Here is a 15,170-nt window from a genome sequence, read left to right as displayed (position 1 = left end):
TGTTATAATTCCAATGTTAAAATTTAGCCCAATTATTTAGTTGTTTGTTGCTATCACAGACCTAGACATCATAAAAAGTCAAAGATTAAAAACATTTATGCCTTCTCTTTGAAAAGAAAATCATTATAATGCTCCAGTATTCTACTTCCTAATAGACAATTTGTATGAAGGAGCAATGACTCATAATGATTCTACCAGAAGATATTTGTTCCCTATAGTGGAGTGACCAACCTGGGGTCATAAAAAGAGGGAATATGTGGTCCCTGTTTAGCTATAGAGGGGACAGTTTTATAATGCAGTTTTGTGTAGTGGAAGGAACAATGGACATAGGGTCAAAAGATTTGAATTCCAATCTTGATTTAATCCTTTGACACCTGTCTGTCTGAAAATAATTGCCTAACCAGAGCTGTTCTTCAGTTTTTGCATCTAGAGAGAAACAGTTCATCGTTTTCCTCCCTGCTCCATTGGATGTTAATAAGATTAAATTATGTATGCAAAAATATTTTGTAATCACAATTTCACTGTAAGGGGCTTACAATATAAAAATTTAAAAACCAGTAAACAGTTCTATGCCACCTACATGTGCAGAGACATATAGGCCCCAGAGAGAGAGAGAGTAAGGAGAAAAAGATTTTTTTTTTTTTTTTGAAGTGGAATCTCCCTCTGTTGCCCAGGCTGGAGTCTGTGGCACGAACTTGGCTCACTGCTACCTCCACCTCCCGAGTTCAAACAAGGAGAAAAAGATTTTCTAGAGGACATGGGTTTTATTTGGCTTTGAAAAATGAGTGGTGTCTAGAGAAGAAGAGCATAGAACAGAGTTGAGAGGAGCAATATCATCAGAGTCAAAATAATGGAATGAAAATGCAACGTGGAAATTACAGTAACACAGGCTCTATTCAAACTTTAGAAGCTAAAAAATTATCAGGTAGTTTATGGAGCCTGGAGTTCTGCATGATACCACTGAACTCACATTTATTCAATGTTGTTTTTAAAATTCAAATATGAGTATTATAATTAGTATATGATTTTTCCATCAACAATTCTATGATGTTATCACTCTTACATCCATAAAGTTGAGAAAATTGGTCTTATAAATGATAAGTCCTTGCCCAAGATAAGTTAGCATATACTAGAACTAGGAAATTAGTTTGCAACATTTGACTTTAAAAGCCTTGTACTTTCTTCTGAAAAAGGAAAGAACGTTTCTCCACTCTCTACTCCTAAAATAAATAAGTATGAATGTCAATATAAAAAAGCGGAGACCTAAGGTGCATTAATCACAGGAATTTTCCCAGTCTATTTTTTGACAGAAATCATCCATCTAGTTTCCTTACATTATTTTTTTCTTTCTTAGATATCATGTGTGATTTAATGAAGAAAGAGAATCACTCTTTGGTGAGTGTGTTTATTTTTCAAGGTTTCTCCAGCTTCCGTGAGCATAAGCTCACCCTCCTTGTTGTGTTTCTTACATTGTACGTATTCACCCGGGCAGGCAATGTTATCATTGTGAGTATCATTAGTATTGATCGTCACCTCCACACCCCTATGTACTTCTTCCTTGGCATGCTGTCAGGTTCAGAGACTGTCCACACCCTTGTCTTTATACCAAGGATGCTCTTTAACCTCATAGGCCTGAGTCAGCCCATTTCTTTGGCAAGTTGTGCCATTCAAATGTTTTTCTTCTTACTTTGGCTATCAACAACTGCTTCCTGCTCACAGCAATGGGGTATGATCGCTATGTGGCCATCTGCAACCCCTTGAGGTACTCAGTCGTCATGAGCAAGAGAGTGTGTATGCAGCTGGTGTGAGAGACCTGCAGCATTGGCCTAATTGTAGCAATGACACACGTGTCAGCTGTATTCAGGCTGCTTTTCTGTATTCCAAAGCTGCTCCACTTCTTCTGTGTCATCCGACCTGTGATGAAGCTCTCCTGCATTGACACCACAGTCAATGAAATCCTGACTATGACTATCAGTGTGCTGGTGATCCTGATTCCCAAGGGCTCGGTTTTCATCTCCTACATCCTCGTCATTTCTACCATCCTCAAGATTGCATCTGCTGAAGGCAGGAAAAAGGACTTTGCCACCTGTGCTTCTCATATTACTGTGGTTATTGTCCACTACAGCTGTGCCTCCATTGCCTACTTCAAGCCCAACTCAGAGAACACCAGAGATCAGGATCAGCTGTTATCAGTGACCTACACTGTCATTACCCCCCTACTGAACCCTGTGGTGTACACTCTGAGGAACAAAGAGGTCAAAGACGCTCTGTGCAGAGCGATAAGTCAAAAACTCTCCTAACAGAATAGGCCCATTTCAAATAGAGTCTTAGAAGATTTTTTAGAGAAGAAAAAGTGGAACAGTGTGCACGGTCAATAGAGTTAAAAATTTGAAGCAGTGGTTGGGCAAGAGGAGGAGAAAACAAAAGGATTCAGCCATTTGAGAAGGGGGAAATTTCTCCAAAGCACAGCAGGTCTCCATCTCATAAGAGAACAGGGATATTATAGGGTACAAATGCAGAAGAAAGAACTCAGTGGTGTTGGAAAGTAGAAGGGTTGTGTGGGCAGCATGCGACAGAATGAAATCAGGAGAGCAGACAGAGTTAATGAGGGGAAGCTGCTCTAGGGCAAGGTTCAAGTTTTTTTTGTTGTTGTTTTTTGCTTTTTTTTTGCTTGTTTTTTTGAGACAGAGTCTCGTTCTCTCGCTCTGTCACCCAGGCTGGAGTGCAGTGGCACTCGCCATCTCGGCTCACTGCAAGCTCCGACTCCTGGTTTCAGGCCATTCTCCTGCCATTTAGAGCTAAGTAGATTTAACACCTAATTGAATTAATTTCTTTATGGGAAATTTAAGGTTTTTTAAATCGACTAGACACTATAAATAAAATGAGTATCAGAGATAATAAGCATCTATAAAATTCAGCAGCCCTTGAAGTCTGGGTCTTTTTTATATAAGTTCCAAATTGACCATATGAGAAAATGGATATCTAAGTTTTCAGGATCCTGTTTTAGAAATATTTTTGGAAAGTGACTAAAACCCCTCGGTGATAGAGTAAAAGAGGTAGCACCAAGTAATCATATTGGCATTTATTTTATGAGAATATACAAAGGTTGTTGGTGATATTGTATATGAGTGTCTGAACCCAGGGTAAAGAAATTAAAAATTTGCCTTTAGAAATCCTTACAGAACAGAAAGAAGCAACTAGTGGATGAGAGTCAAAGAGGGAATCTAGAGCGTAGATCATGGATTAATGGAATGAGAGATTTCAGAGGATTAAATGGGTAAGGAGAATGTAGCCATCTGGCAACTCAATAATTCAACAAAAGAAAAAGACTCCTCAAACCATCAATCCTACCATTTAAAATCCTCTAGGATGAGAACTAATACACCATGCTTCACCAGTCATCTCCACTTCCATCAGCTCCTTTCCCTACAGTCTGTCATCCATATCCACATAGCGCACAATCCAACAATACCTAGTGACTGATGGTTTCCCATTTTATTCTCATGCCTTAATACAGCCTATTGTTAATGAGAATCTTCTACTGATGCCCTCACTGCCCACTCATCAGAGTGTTCTCTGGCTCACTTTGAAATAACAACCTGAACACCCCTATTTTTATGAAACCTCTGATGAGATACACACAAAGAAACAAAAGCACTCCTTTTACTCCTTCACATCACAACCTTCAAACACATATTGATATAAATGACCATAATGAACATTTCCCATAATGTCTTTATGAATGAAAACATGAAATAGGTAGTGTGTGATGTTGTAACTGGGTGAAGTCTTACCTAGGTGGACAGTTACACCTGCTGTTTAGTGTCTCACTTGTACCAAGTGATGAGTTTTTCATAGGACACATTCTCCTTTATGTTAATTTCAAAAGTTAGGGCTGTGTTCAAATATCTTAATTTCTCAAATAGCCCCTTATGGTTTAGTCTTACAAAGATTCAATTACATTTTTGAGGAAATTTATGGTGAAATGCAAGATAATCCAAAATGAAGTTACCCTGTAATTGCCAATGGTCACTTTTACTTTTACTCAGTAAATACAAATATCTTATTTTTATTTCAAATTGTAGCCTCAAAAATGCTGCCCTATACCGTCAGCCTTCTCAGTAATAGATAATCTATATTTGCAAACTTAGTCACTTAAAATATTAGGCAGAAGTCTTGAGAGATCAGCAGAATGAAGTAGAAAGAACATAACCATTTGAAGAAAAATACTCTATTTTCAGGCCGGGCTCTAATTTTATATACCGTATATATTTGAATTAACTATTTAATTTCTTTGAGCCTCAGTTTTCTCACCTATAAAACTTATATTCAAAGTTTGTTGTCAAATGCATGAAATAATAAGTATAAAAATATTATGAAGCAGGGTCAGATATTCTTTATTCTTGTTAGAGTAAAACAGCTACACTCCCCATAAAGTGAATCTTTCCTTATCTGCAAAATGGAGTCACCAGTTGTTACTCTGCTTTTTTCTGTCAGGTTATTGTAAGAATCCACTACACTAGAATAACCACAGTAGAAATTGCTGTAATAACTGGAAAAAGTGTTAAGAAATATTATGTATTATTATCATTATCATCACTGCTGTTAGCTAACATAGTCCATATATGTTTACCTCTCTGATTTTTCTTGGCCATTTTATATTATTTTACTAAGTAATTTTGACTCCTACCTTCCTCCCACCTACCTTTAACTTCTAATTGCTATTGCATCTTTCATTAAGTCTGCAGGTCATATTATTTTGGTTCCTTACAAAACAACATTTCCAAAACTTTGCATTATCTTCTTTTGTTAGCAATTCCAGAAGTGAATGCCTATCCTCCTGCTCCAAATTGAGCATCTTTCTTTTTCCTACTAGATCAGCGAATGTTAATCTCTTTCCCATGATCCATGGCCCTCAGTACAAAAATGCATGTTATCATATAACCCAGTATGTGTGTTATACACACATATACAAACTAAAATGCAACAGTCACAAAACAGTACTTAGCCTTACTGCATGCAATGCATTTTGATGTTTCTTATTCTAGTCTATTCTGTTCAATTCTTTTTAGTTTTGTAATAATGTTAATGAATAGAAGTGCATCTAATATACATTTTGACCAAATGCTCAATGCGTGAGAGTTAAAAATCTGTGTTCAGCTGAAGTCAGAGCTGAAGCCCAATATCAACAGACTGTTTTCCTGTGTTACTAAAATAAAATTGAAATCTTGTTTTAAAACAATGATATTTAATTATTAAACATTTAGTAATTGAGTTTAAACATTTGAATTCTTAGAGGAAGAACATTTAGTCTTCATTGTCAGCTTCTAGAGTCTTCTAGCAGTCATTAAAACACATATTCATGATACTGGGTACATGTTCACTTTTCAACTGAGAAACTGAGATTGGTGGAACAGCAAAATATCTTGGGGGAAAATACCTTATTTTTCTCTAACTTTTTTTCTTCATATTTTTTGTTAAATATGGATTAAAAATAATTTATCCTGGATATTATCTTTTATGATTTTGGTGACAAGTTAGAATTCTGCTGTAAATTCATCTAGAAAAGTTCAAAAAATTCACTGCTTAAGTGTAATTAAGAAGCTAAAAATTAATACAGTGCTTAAAACTAGCTCAATATTGCCAAACAATTTTAATTTTATAAATATTTATTGACTCTACAAGGACACAATATGCTTTCTAAAGCAATCTAATAACCAACACACCATCTCTTACATTTATGTGAAATATTCATTTCTTTTCTCATTTATTTTACTACATAAAACTCTTGTTTGTCCAGAAAATTAACAACTCTCACAATTATCATAGATTTATTATTGCATTTTGCTCTTTCAATAATAAATATAATGTATATTTTAATTGACTGATAGAATTTCAACAAATGAAGCATATAAAGCTAACTCTGAGTGAGAGAATGACTAACTATATTTGACAATGCATTTTCAAATTTTTAAAAATCCAAATGACTCTCTTTATTCAGATTACTGATGCTGTTAGACTGATTACAGCTAATAACCTGTGGTATCACGTGATCATTTTTTCATCTAAATATTTAGGAATGCCCAAAAAATGCCACAGAAGAAGGTTTTCAGCTATTGAGTTTAAAGGGTGAAGCCAACATAACAAAAAAATAGCAGATTTTGTCTAAATACCAAAAGCAAATTACACTGACGTATCCCTCGTATGACCCACTACATTCAAGAAAAACAAAGAATATGGACACCATAAGAGAATACTCCAAGTGAGTGATTCACTGAGTTGGCTGAAATGGTAGGCAAGCATCTGAGAAGTAGGCCTCCTCTTCTTTTTATTCTTTTATTCTGAAATGATGGTACATTAATCAGTATTTTTCTGATTCAAAAGCCATACATTCTCTGTGAAAAAATTCAGACAACTGTAAGGAAGAAAATGGAACCTCTGGGCTTTGAATGTTTACTATGGCACACTGAGTACAGATATCATTTCTTCTCTCTATACTCCCCAACCCTGCCCCTACCAAATCCTAGAAGCGATAGGAAAGATTTAAGTAGGATTTTGACCAGCGCTTGAAAACAAAACTGGAATTTCTAATGAACCAGCAACTATGAGGAATGAAAGGAAGACTCAAAACAATGCAGTTAGATTGATGAGCCATCTCAGAAGTATATGAGAGTTAAAAGTGGAGTCCCGTAACAAAAGTTGAGGGCAACACAAAAGTTATTTCATATCCTGAGGAGAAGAAAAATAAAAAATAATTTAAGACTCCAGGGGAAATTAACAGGGAATATTAGCCCAGAGGAAGTAGTCCTCCCCATCACTTCTTGCTCCCAGACAAGCAGAAATAGACAGTGTTGGTGGTTTCCAGTTGAGAACTGCGCTTGGAGAGAGAGGCATGGCAGGGCACAAGAGTTTGGCAATAACAAAGATGTAGGGGATAAAGAACAGGACAAAAATACAGGAGAAAACAACTAGATACTAGAAGTATTGAACTAAAAAGTATTAATATTTTGTTTTTTATAAATGTATTTGTTATAAGAAAAGTAAACTCAAATATCTCATCTATCATAAAGCTTCACATACTGGAAAATACTCACCATTATTTAGAACAAACAAAGTTTTAGGAATTATGTTCAATATAATTTAAAAGTAGATAGAATTCTGATTAAATACAGATGTTACATGCCCATTATTTGCTTCTTTCTCTTAAAAACCCTATTAAATTTGAGTTAAGAAGGAAAATAGATTCACATCCATAGCAAAAGAGAATAGAAACTGAAAGCAAATAGAGCTCAACAAAATTTTGGAATCTGGAAAGCCCATTAATAAACCATTATTGCCTCAGCACATAGGAGAATGCTGATTAAAGCCTGAGGCAGAGAAAACAACAAAAATGCCAATTTATCACCCAGAATGCCAGAAGTATTCAAAAGCCGAAAGTAGTATCTCTGAACATAATGCTGTGCAACTGGTCTAAGAAACTAGAGTTGCTTGAAAGTTTTTATGACATGTTGCACAATCAGAACCTCACCCCAACCTCAGCAGAAGGCTGGAGAGTTACTTTCCAGAAAGACTTGCAGAGATGAAGTGAAGCAGAGGGTGCTATGTAATAATAATTTTTTTTTAAAGTGGAGGAGAGGTAAAAGAACATCAGCAAACCTCACAAGATAACCAACAATAAGGGTTATAGCTGTCAATCAGGAAAGTGAAGGATTTTGCCCTGTGGAAATGAGCATTTCAAGGGCAAAGACTTACAAATCTAGACACTTCGATGTCCTATTTTGAAAAAGCAACCTTACCCTAATAAAACTAGCTACATCACATTACCCAGTTTTATCACACTGGTAAATAAAGCCCAGTAGTCTTCATATCCCACCCCACCACACACACACACATATACTTGCACACAGAGCTTTCTAACAGTTTGTTAGTATAATCACTCTAGTTATGAATGGACTTGAAAGGATCACCATGATTTGAAGAAAGACGTTAACATAAAAAAATCAATATAGTAAACAAATAACAAAGAAACATGGGAGAAGCAGGGTATGAAGACTTTTGAAAGATAAGTATTTAACATTTTTAGAAGGATAAGACAAGATAATGGTGAAATAAAGCAGAATATTATATAAAAGCCAAGTTCTGAGAAGCAAAAAGAAATTTTACAAATAAAAAAATACATTAGCAGAGACCATGTGAGGGGAAGATGGCACAGTAGGGAGCACTAGGAATCTGTTTTCCCACCTAGAAAACAACTGTGCTGGCAGAATCTATCTGATGTAAATATTTGGGAACTATGGAGTCTATTAAAGGCTTTCAACATCCAGAGGAAGGTATGAACTACAGTTATTCTGGTCAATTTCGGCTTTAAGCGCAGTAGCAGCTACCCACCTGCTCACAACCAGCCACTTGGAAGATAACTTTGCACGTGTGCTGGGAGCAACCTGTACACAGCTTGCAGGATCCAGGGTTACCATGTCTTCCAAATGTCAGGGATCTGTGCTCTGATCACTGATTGTTACTTCTGATCATAGACATACAAACAAAGAAGTAAGGGTTGTTGCATCTCCCCTGTGTTATTGCAAGCTCCTCCTTCAGCTGATGTGACTACCAGGGGATTTAAAGGGTCAGCACCTCTCCTTCAGTTTTATTTTTCTCTGTTTTTCTTTGGAGAGCAAGACATTAAAGACTAGGACATTGAAAACCAACTGCATTTACAGGGAAAGTCAGAAAGTAGTCATCCATGCTCAGGGCAGGGTGCAGGCTCAGAAAAGACTTCAGAAGACCTTAAGTTTATAACCCAGGCTGATCTTGGGACAATAACAAGAACAACAGTAATAACAATAACAAAAAGCAGCAAACTCTGGGAAAGAAAATAATCTAATTTCTAGAGTTACCACATTATTAGATTCATGTCCAAAAATCAATAAACAATGAAAAGGTGTAAAAAACAGGAAAGTATGTCCCATTCAAAGGAAAAAAATAAATAGATATGTTCTCTCAAAAAGACATAATGACAGGTCTACTAGACAAAAACTTTAAAACAATTCCTTAAAGATGCTGAAAGAGCTAAAGGAAGATATAGGGAAAGTCAAAAAATGTCGTATGAAAAATTAGAAAAATTAAGAGAAAACCTAAAAGGAAAAAGAAATATTTGAGCTGAAAATTGCAGTAAGTAAAATAAAAATCCATTTGAGGAAGTAAAAGATTTGAGCAGGCACAAGAAAGAATCAGCAACTTGAAGACAAGACAATGAAAATCACTGAGTCTGGGGAAAAAAAAGTTGAAGAAAGGTAAACAGGGCCTCAGAGACCTATGAAACACCATTAAATGGACCAGTATACATGCTGGGAGTTTCAGAAGGAAAACGGATAAAGGGGTTGGGAGACTATCTCAGAAATAATGATGGAAAAGTTTCCAAATTTGGTGAAAGACATTAATATAAATATGCAAGAAGCTTAATAAAGTATAGACGCATACCAATACACATTATAAGCAAACTTTCAGAGGACAAAGACAAGACTATCTTTAAAACAGCAAGAAAAAGCTACTTGTCACATGCAAACCATCCTTAGTAAAATTGTCACCAGACTTTTCGTTAGAAACTTTGGAGGTCAGAAGGCAGTGGGCCAGTATATTCAAAGGGCTAAATGAAAAGAACATCAACATAGAATTCTATATCCATCAAAACTTTCCTTCAAAAGTAAAATAAAACTTAAAAAAAACTTTTTATTTTTTATTTCAGTAGGTTTTTAGGGGGACAGGTGGTGTTTGGTTACATGAATAAGTTCTTTAGTGGTGATTTATGATGCTTTGGTGCACCCATCACCTGAGCAGTGCACACTGTACCCAATGCATAGTCTTTTATGCCTCACCACCTTCCACCCTTTCCTCTGAGTTCCCAAAGTCCAATTTATCATTCTTATGCCTTTGCATCCTCACAGCTTAGCTCCCACATATGAGTGATAACATGTGATGTTTACTTTTCCATTCCTAAGTTACTTCACTAAGAATAATAGTCTCCAATTTCATCACAGTTGCTGCAAATGTGATTATTTTGTTTCTTTTTATGGCTGAGTAGTATTCCATGGTGTGTGTGTGTGCGTGTGTGTGTGTGTGTGTGTAGTTGACCACATTTTCTTTATTCATTTGTTGAGTGATGGCATTTAGGCTGGTTTCATATTTTTGCAATTGCAAATTGTGCTGCTAGGACTTCTTTTCCTCTGGGTAAATATCTAGTAGCAGGATTGCCAAATCAAGTGAAAAATCTACTTTTAATTTCTAAAGGAACCTCCACACAGTTTTCCATAGTGGTAATACTAGTTTACATTCCCACCCACAGAGTAGAAGTGTTACCTTTTCATTGCATCCATGTCAACATCTATTATTTTATGAATTTTTGATTATGGCCATTATTGCAGAAGTAAGCTGGTATTGCATTGCAGTTTTGATTTGCATTTCCCCAATAATTAGTGATGTTGAGCATTTTTCCATATGCTTGTTTTCCATTTGTATATCTTATTTTGAGAAATGTCTTTTTATGTCCTTAGCACACTTTTTGATGGGATTGTTTGTTTTATTCTTGATGATTTGTTTGAGTTTTTTGTAGGTTCTGGATATTAACCCTTTGGCAGATGTATGCATTGTCAAAATTTTCTCCCACTCTGTGGGGTGCCTTTTAACTCTGCTTATTTTTTCTTTTGCTGTGTAGAAGCATTTTAGTTTAATTAAGTCCCATCTATTTATCTTTGTTTTTGTTGAATTTGCTTTGGCGCTCTTGGTCATGAAGTCTTTGCCTAAGCCAATGTCTAGAAGGGCTTTTCTGATGTTATCTTCTAGAATCTTTAGGATTTCAGGTTTTAAATTTAAGTCTTTTATCCATCTTGAGTTGATTTTTTTGTAAAGTAAGAAATGAGGATCCAGTTTCATTCTTCTACACGGTGCTTGCCAATTATCCCAGCACCACTTGTTGCATAGGGTGTCCTTTCCCCACTTTATGTTTTTGTTTGCTTTGTCAAAGATTCCCAAAGTAACAAAAGCTGAGAGAGCTGGTTGCAACTAGACCAACCTGCAAGAAATGCTCAAGGTAGTCCTACAGAGTAAAATGAAAGGAAACTAGATAGTCACTCAAAGCAAAATAATTAAAAATCTCAATAAAGGTAAATACATGGACAATTATAAAAACTATGATTTTAGTCTCTAATCCATCTTGAATTAATTTTCGTATAAGGATTTTAACAATGGTTTGTAACTCACTTTTTGCTCTCTACATTATTTAACTAACCAATACATTAAAAATATTTATCTAAAAGTTAGTATTATTACATCTTTGGTTTATAACTTCACAACTTGTTTTCCACATAATTTGAGAGACTAATGCTGCTCCTGCCCTGACAGATTCTCCTGTCGGGGTCACAGGGACTCTAAGATTGCTACCTGCACCTTCGCTGTCCATGCTGTCCCGGGTGGTACTTTCCGACGCCGCCACAGCGGCCTGGTCTCTGAAGAATGCAGCCTTCCTAGGTCCAGGAGTATTGCAGGCAACAAGGACCTTCCATACAGGGCAGCCACACCTTGCTCCTGTACCACCTCTTCCTGAATATGGAGGAAAAGTTCGTTATGGACTGATCCCTGAGGAATTCTTCCAGTTTCTTTATCCTAAAACTGGTGTAACAGGACCCTATGTGCTCGGAACTGGGCTTATCTTGTATGCTTTATCCAAAGAAATATATGTGATTAGCGCAGAGACCTTCACTGCCATATCATTAATAGGGATAATGGTCTATGGAATTAAAAAATATGGTCCCTCTGTTGCAGAATTTGCTGATAAACTCAATGAGCAAAAACTTGCCCAACTAGAAGAGGCGAAGCAGGCTTCCATCCAACAAATCCAGAATGCAATTGATATGGAGAAGTCACAGCAGGCACTGACTCAGAAGCGCCATTACCTTTTTGATGTGCAAAGGAATAACATTGCTATGGCTTTGGAGGTTACTTACTGGGAACGACTGTATAGAGTATATAAGGAAGTAAAGAATCGCCTGGACTATCATATAGCTGTGCAGAACATGACGCGTCGAAAGGAACAAGAGCACATGATAAATTGGGTGGACAAGCACGTGGTGCAAAGCATCTCCGCACAGCAGGAAAAGGAGACAGTTGCCAAGTGCATTGCGGACCTAAAGCTGCTGGCAAAGAAGGTTGAAGCACAGCCGGTTATGTAAATGAATCTATCCCAACTGAGACAGCTAGAAATAGTTGACAGACTAAATGGAAACTAGTCTATTTGACGAAGTCTTTCTGTGTTGATGTCTACTGAAGTTATAGTTTACCCTTCCTAAAAATGAAAAGTTTGTTTCATATAGTAAGAGAACGAAATCTCTATCGGCCAGTCAGATGTTTCTCATCCTTCTTACTCTGCCTTTGAGTTGTTCCATGATCACTTCTGAATAAGCAGTTTGCCTTTATAAAAACTTGCTGCTTGACTAAAGATTACCAGATTATAGTTTAAATTTGCAATTAATTCTACCATCTTGCAATAAAGTGACAATTGAATGAAAAAAAAAGAGACTAATGCATTTTAAATGATTATTAATTTATTGTTTTGGATAGGATACACAGTGTATAAAGATAAAATTTTATGACATCAACAGACAAAAGATTTGAAGATGGAACTGTTAAAGGAGCAAGTTTTTGTATGTTATTGAAATTAAGCTGATATAGATTCAAATTAGAGTATTATAACTTTAGGGCATTAAATGTAATCTCCATGGTAGCCACATATCCTAGAGATATTGTGGGTTTGGTTTCAGATCACTGCAGTAAAGTAAATATCACAATAAAGTGAGTTACACAAATTTTTGGCTTCTCAATGAATATAAAAGTTATGTTAAACTATACTGTAGTTTATTAAGTGTGTAATGGAATTATGCCTTAAAGACAATGTACAGACCTCGATTTTAAAATACATTACTGTTTTTAAAAATGCTAACAATCATCTGAACCTCCAGTGAATCTTTGTGCTGTTAGAAGAGTTTGCCTTAATGTTGATGGCTGTTACTGCGCAGAGTGGTGGTTGCTGAAGATTGGGGTTGCTGTGCCAATTTATTAAAATGAGACAACAATGAAGATGACCACATCAATTGATTTTTTTTAGAGACAAGGTCTTGCTCTGTCATCCAAGCTGTAGTACAGTGCTGTAATCATAGATCACTATAAAGTCCTGAGCTCAAGAGATCCTCCTGCCTTGGCCTCTTAAAAAGTTGGGACTACAGGTGTGAGACACCACACCTGGCCAATTTTACTTATTTATTTGTAGAAATGGGGTCTCATTACATTGCCCTGGCTGGTCTTGTACTTCTGGTGATAAGCTATCTTCCTGCCTCCACCTCCCAAAGTGCTGGGATAACAGGTGTGAATCACCACATTCAGGCTTAATTGACTCACAAAATATTTCTCTGTAGCATGCAATGCTGTTTGATGTCACTTGACCCACAATAGAATTTCTTTCAAATTGGAAGTTAATTCTCTCAAACCCTGCCATTTCTTTAACAACTAAGCTTAGGGAATATTTTAAATCATTTGTTGTCATTTTAATAATGTTCACAACCTCTTCACCAGGAGGAGACTCTATCTCAAGAAACTATTTTATTTGCTTATCCATAAGAAGCAATTCCTCATTTGTTAAAGCTTGATTATCAGAAGGCAGCAATTCAGTTACATCTTCAAGCTCCACTTCTAACTCTAGTTTTCTTCCTATTTCCACCACATCTACACCATGAGAATTGAAATAAACTCCCTCTAAACTTCTGTTAAGGCTAATATTGTGATCTTTTCTCATAAATCATGAATGTTCATAATGACATATAGAATGGCAATTTCTTTTCAGAAGGTTTTCAATTTACCTCACCCAGATCCACCAGAGGAATGATTATCTATGGCAGCTACTACCTCATGAAATATATTTTTGAGTAATGAAACTTGAAAGTCAAAATCACTTCTTGATAGATGACCTAAAGAATGAATGTTGTGTTAACAGGCATGAAAATATTAATCTCCTACCACATCTACACCAGAACTTTTGGGTGACTAGGTGCATTGTCAATATTTTGAAAGATATCTTTTTTTTTTTTCCTGAGCAGTAGATCTTAAGAGAGACTTACAATATTCAGCAAACCATGGTTTAAACAGATGTGTTGTAATTCAGACTTTGTTCTTCCATTTATAGAGCACAGGCAGAGTAGATTTAACATAATTCTTAAGGGTGTTAGAATTTTCAGAGTGGTAAAAAACCACTGACTTCAACTTGAAGTCAACATCTGCAGTCATCCCCTAACAAAAGAGTCACTTGTCCCTTGAAGCTCTGAAGCCAAGCATTGGCTTCTCCTCTGTAGCTATGGAAGTCCTAGACAGCACTGTCTTCCAATGGAAGGTTATTCTTAAAATATGTTATTTAATGTAGCCATCTTCATCAATTATCTTAGTTATATTTTATGGATCATTTGCTCTAATTTTTGCATCAGCACTTACTGAATTACTGTGAACTTTTATGTTATGGAGACAACTTATTTCCTTAAATTTTATAAACCAAATTCTGCTAGCTTAAAATCTTCTTCTGCAGTCTCTTCACCTCTCTTGGCCTTCATAGAATTAAAGAGACTTAGGGTCTTGTTCTTAATTAGGCTTTAGCTTAATGGAATGTTATGACTGGTTTTCTCTCCTATACTGACTTCTAAAAGTTTCTTCATATCAGCAATAAGGCAGTTTCACTTTCTTATTTGTGTGTTAAGTGAAGTAGCAAATTTAATTTCCCTCAATAATGTTTTTCTTTGCATGCACATCTTGGCTAATCACTTAGCACAAAAGGCCTAGATTTGGCCTATCTCAGTTTTTGACCAGCCTTTCTCACTAAGCTTAATTATTTCTAGCTTTTGATTTTAAAGTGAAACACACTCAGTTCTTTCACTTAACCACTTAAAGTTGATTGTAGAGTTACTAATTCATCAATATTCAATATTGTTATGTCTTAGTGAATAGGGAGGCTGGAGGAGAAGCAGAAAGATGGGAAAATGGCCAGTCAGTGGAGCAGTCAGAACATATACAACATTTATCAATTAAGTTTGCTGTCTTATATAGGTTCAAACAAAACAATTATAATAGTAACATCAAAGACC

General features: G+C 36.0%; 1 protein-coding gene and 1 pseudogene across 1 annotated transcript; both read left to right on the top strand.

Annotated features, from left to right (window-relative positions):
• The first annotated feature begins 1,371 nt into the window (after positions 1 to 1,371).
• LOC117076003 lies at positions 1,372 to 2,389 on the top strand (annotated as a pseudogene).
• An 8,992-nt stretch (positions 2,390 to 11,381) lies between these two features.
• On the top strand, positions 11,382 to 12,563 carry LOC117074996 (ATP synthase F(0) complex subunit B1, mitochondrial-like). The gene has a single exon (XM_033196978.1). The coding sequence runs from the start codon at positions 11,451 to 11,453 to the stop codon at positions 12,219 to 12,221; it is 771 nt and encodes a 256-aa protein (XP_033052869.1). The 5' UTR covers positions 11,382 to 11,450; the 3' UTR covers positions 12,222 to 12,563.
• Positions 12,564 to 15,170: the final 2,607 nt, after the last annotated feature.

This window comes from Trachypithecus francoisi, unplaced genomic scaffold (genome assembly GCF_009764315.1).
Source record: "Trachypithecus francoisi isolate TF-2019V2 unplaced genomic scaffold, Tfra_2.0 Lachesis_group5, whole genome shotgun sequence".
Taxonomy (NCBI): domain Eukaryota; kingdom Metazoa; phylum Chordata; class Mammalia; order Primates; family Cercopithecidae; genus Trachypithecus; species Trachypithecus francoisi.
The sequence above is the reverse complement of the archived record's forward strand: the minus strand, read 5'-3'. Positions and strand labels throughout refer to the sequence as shown.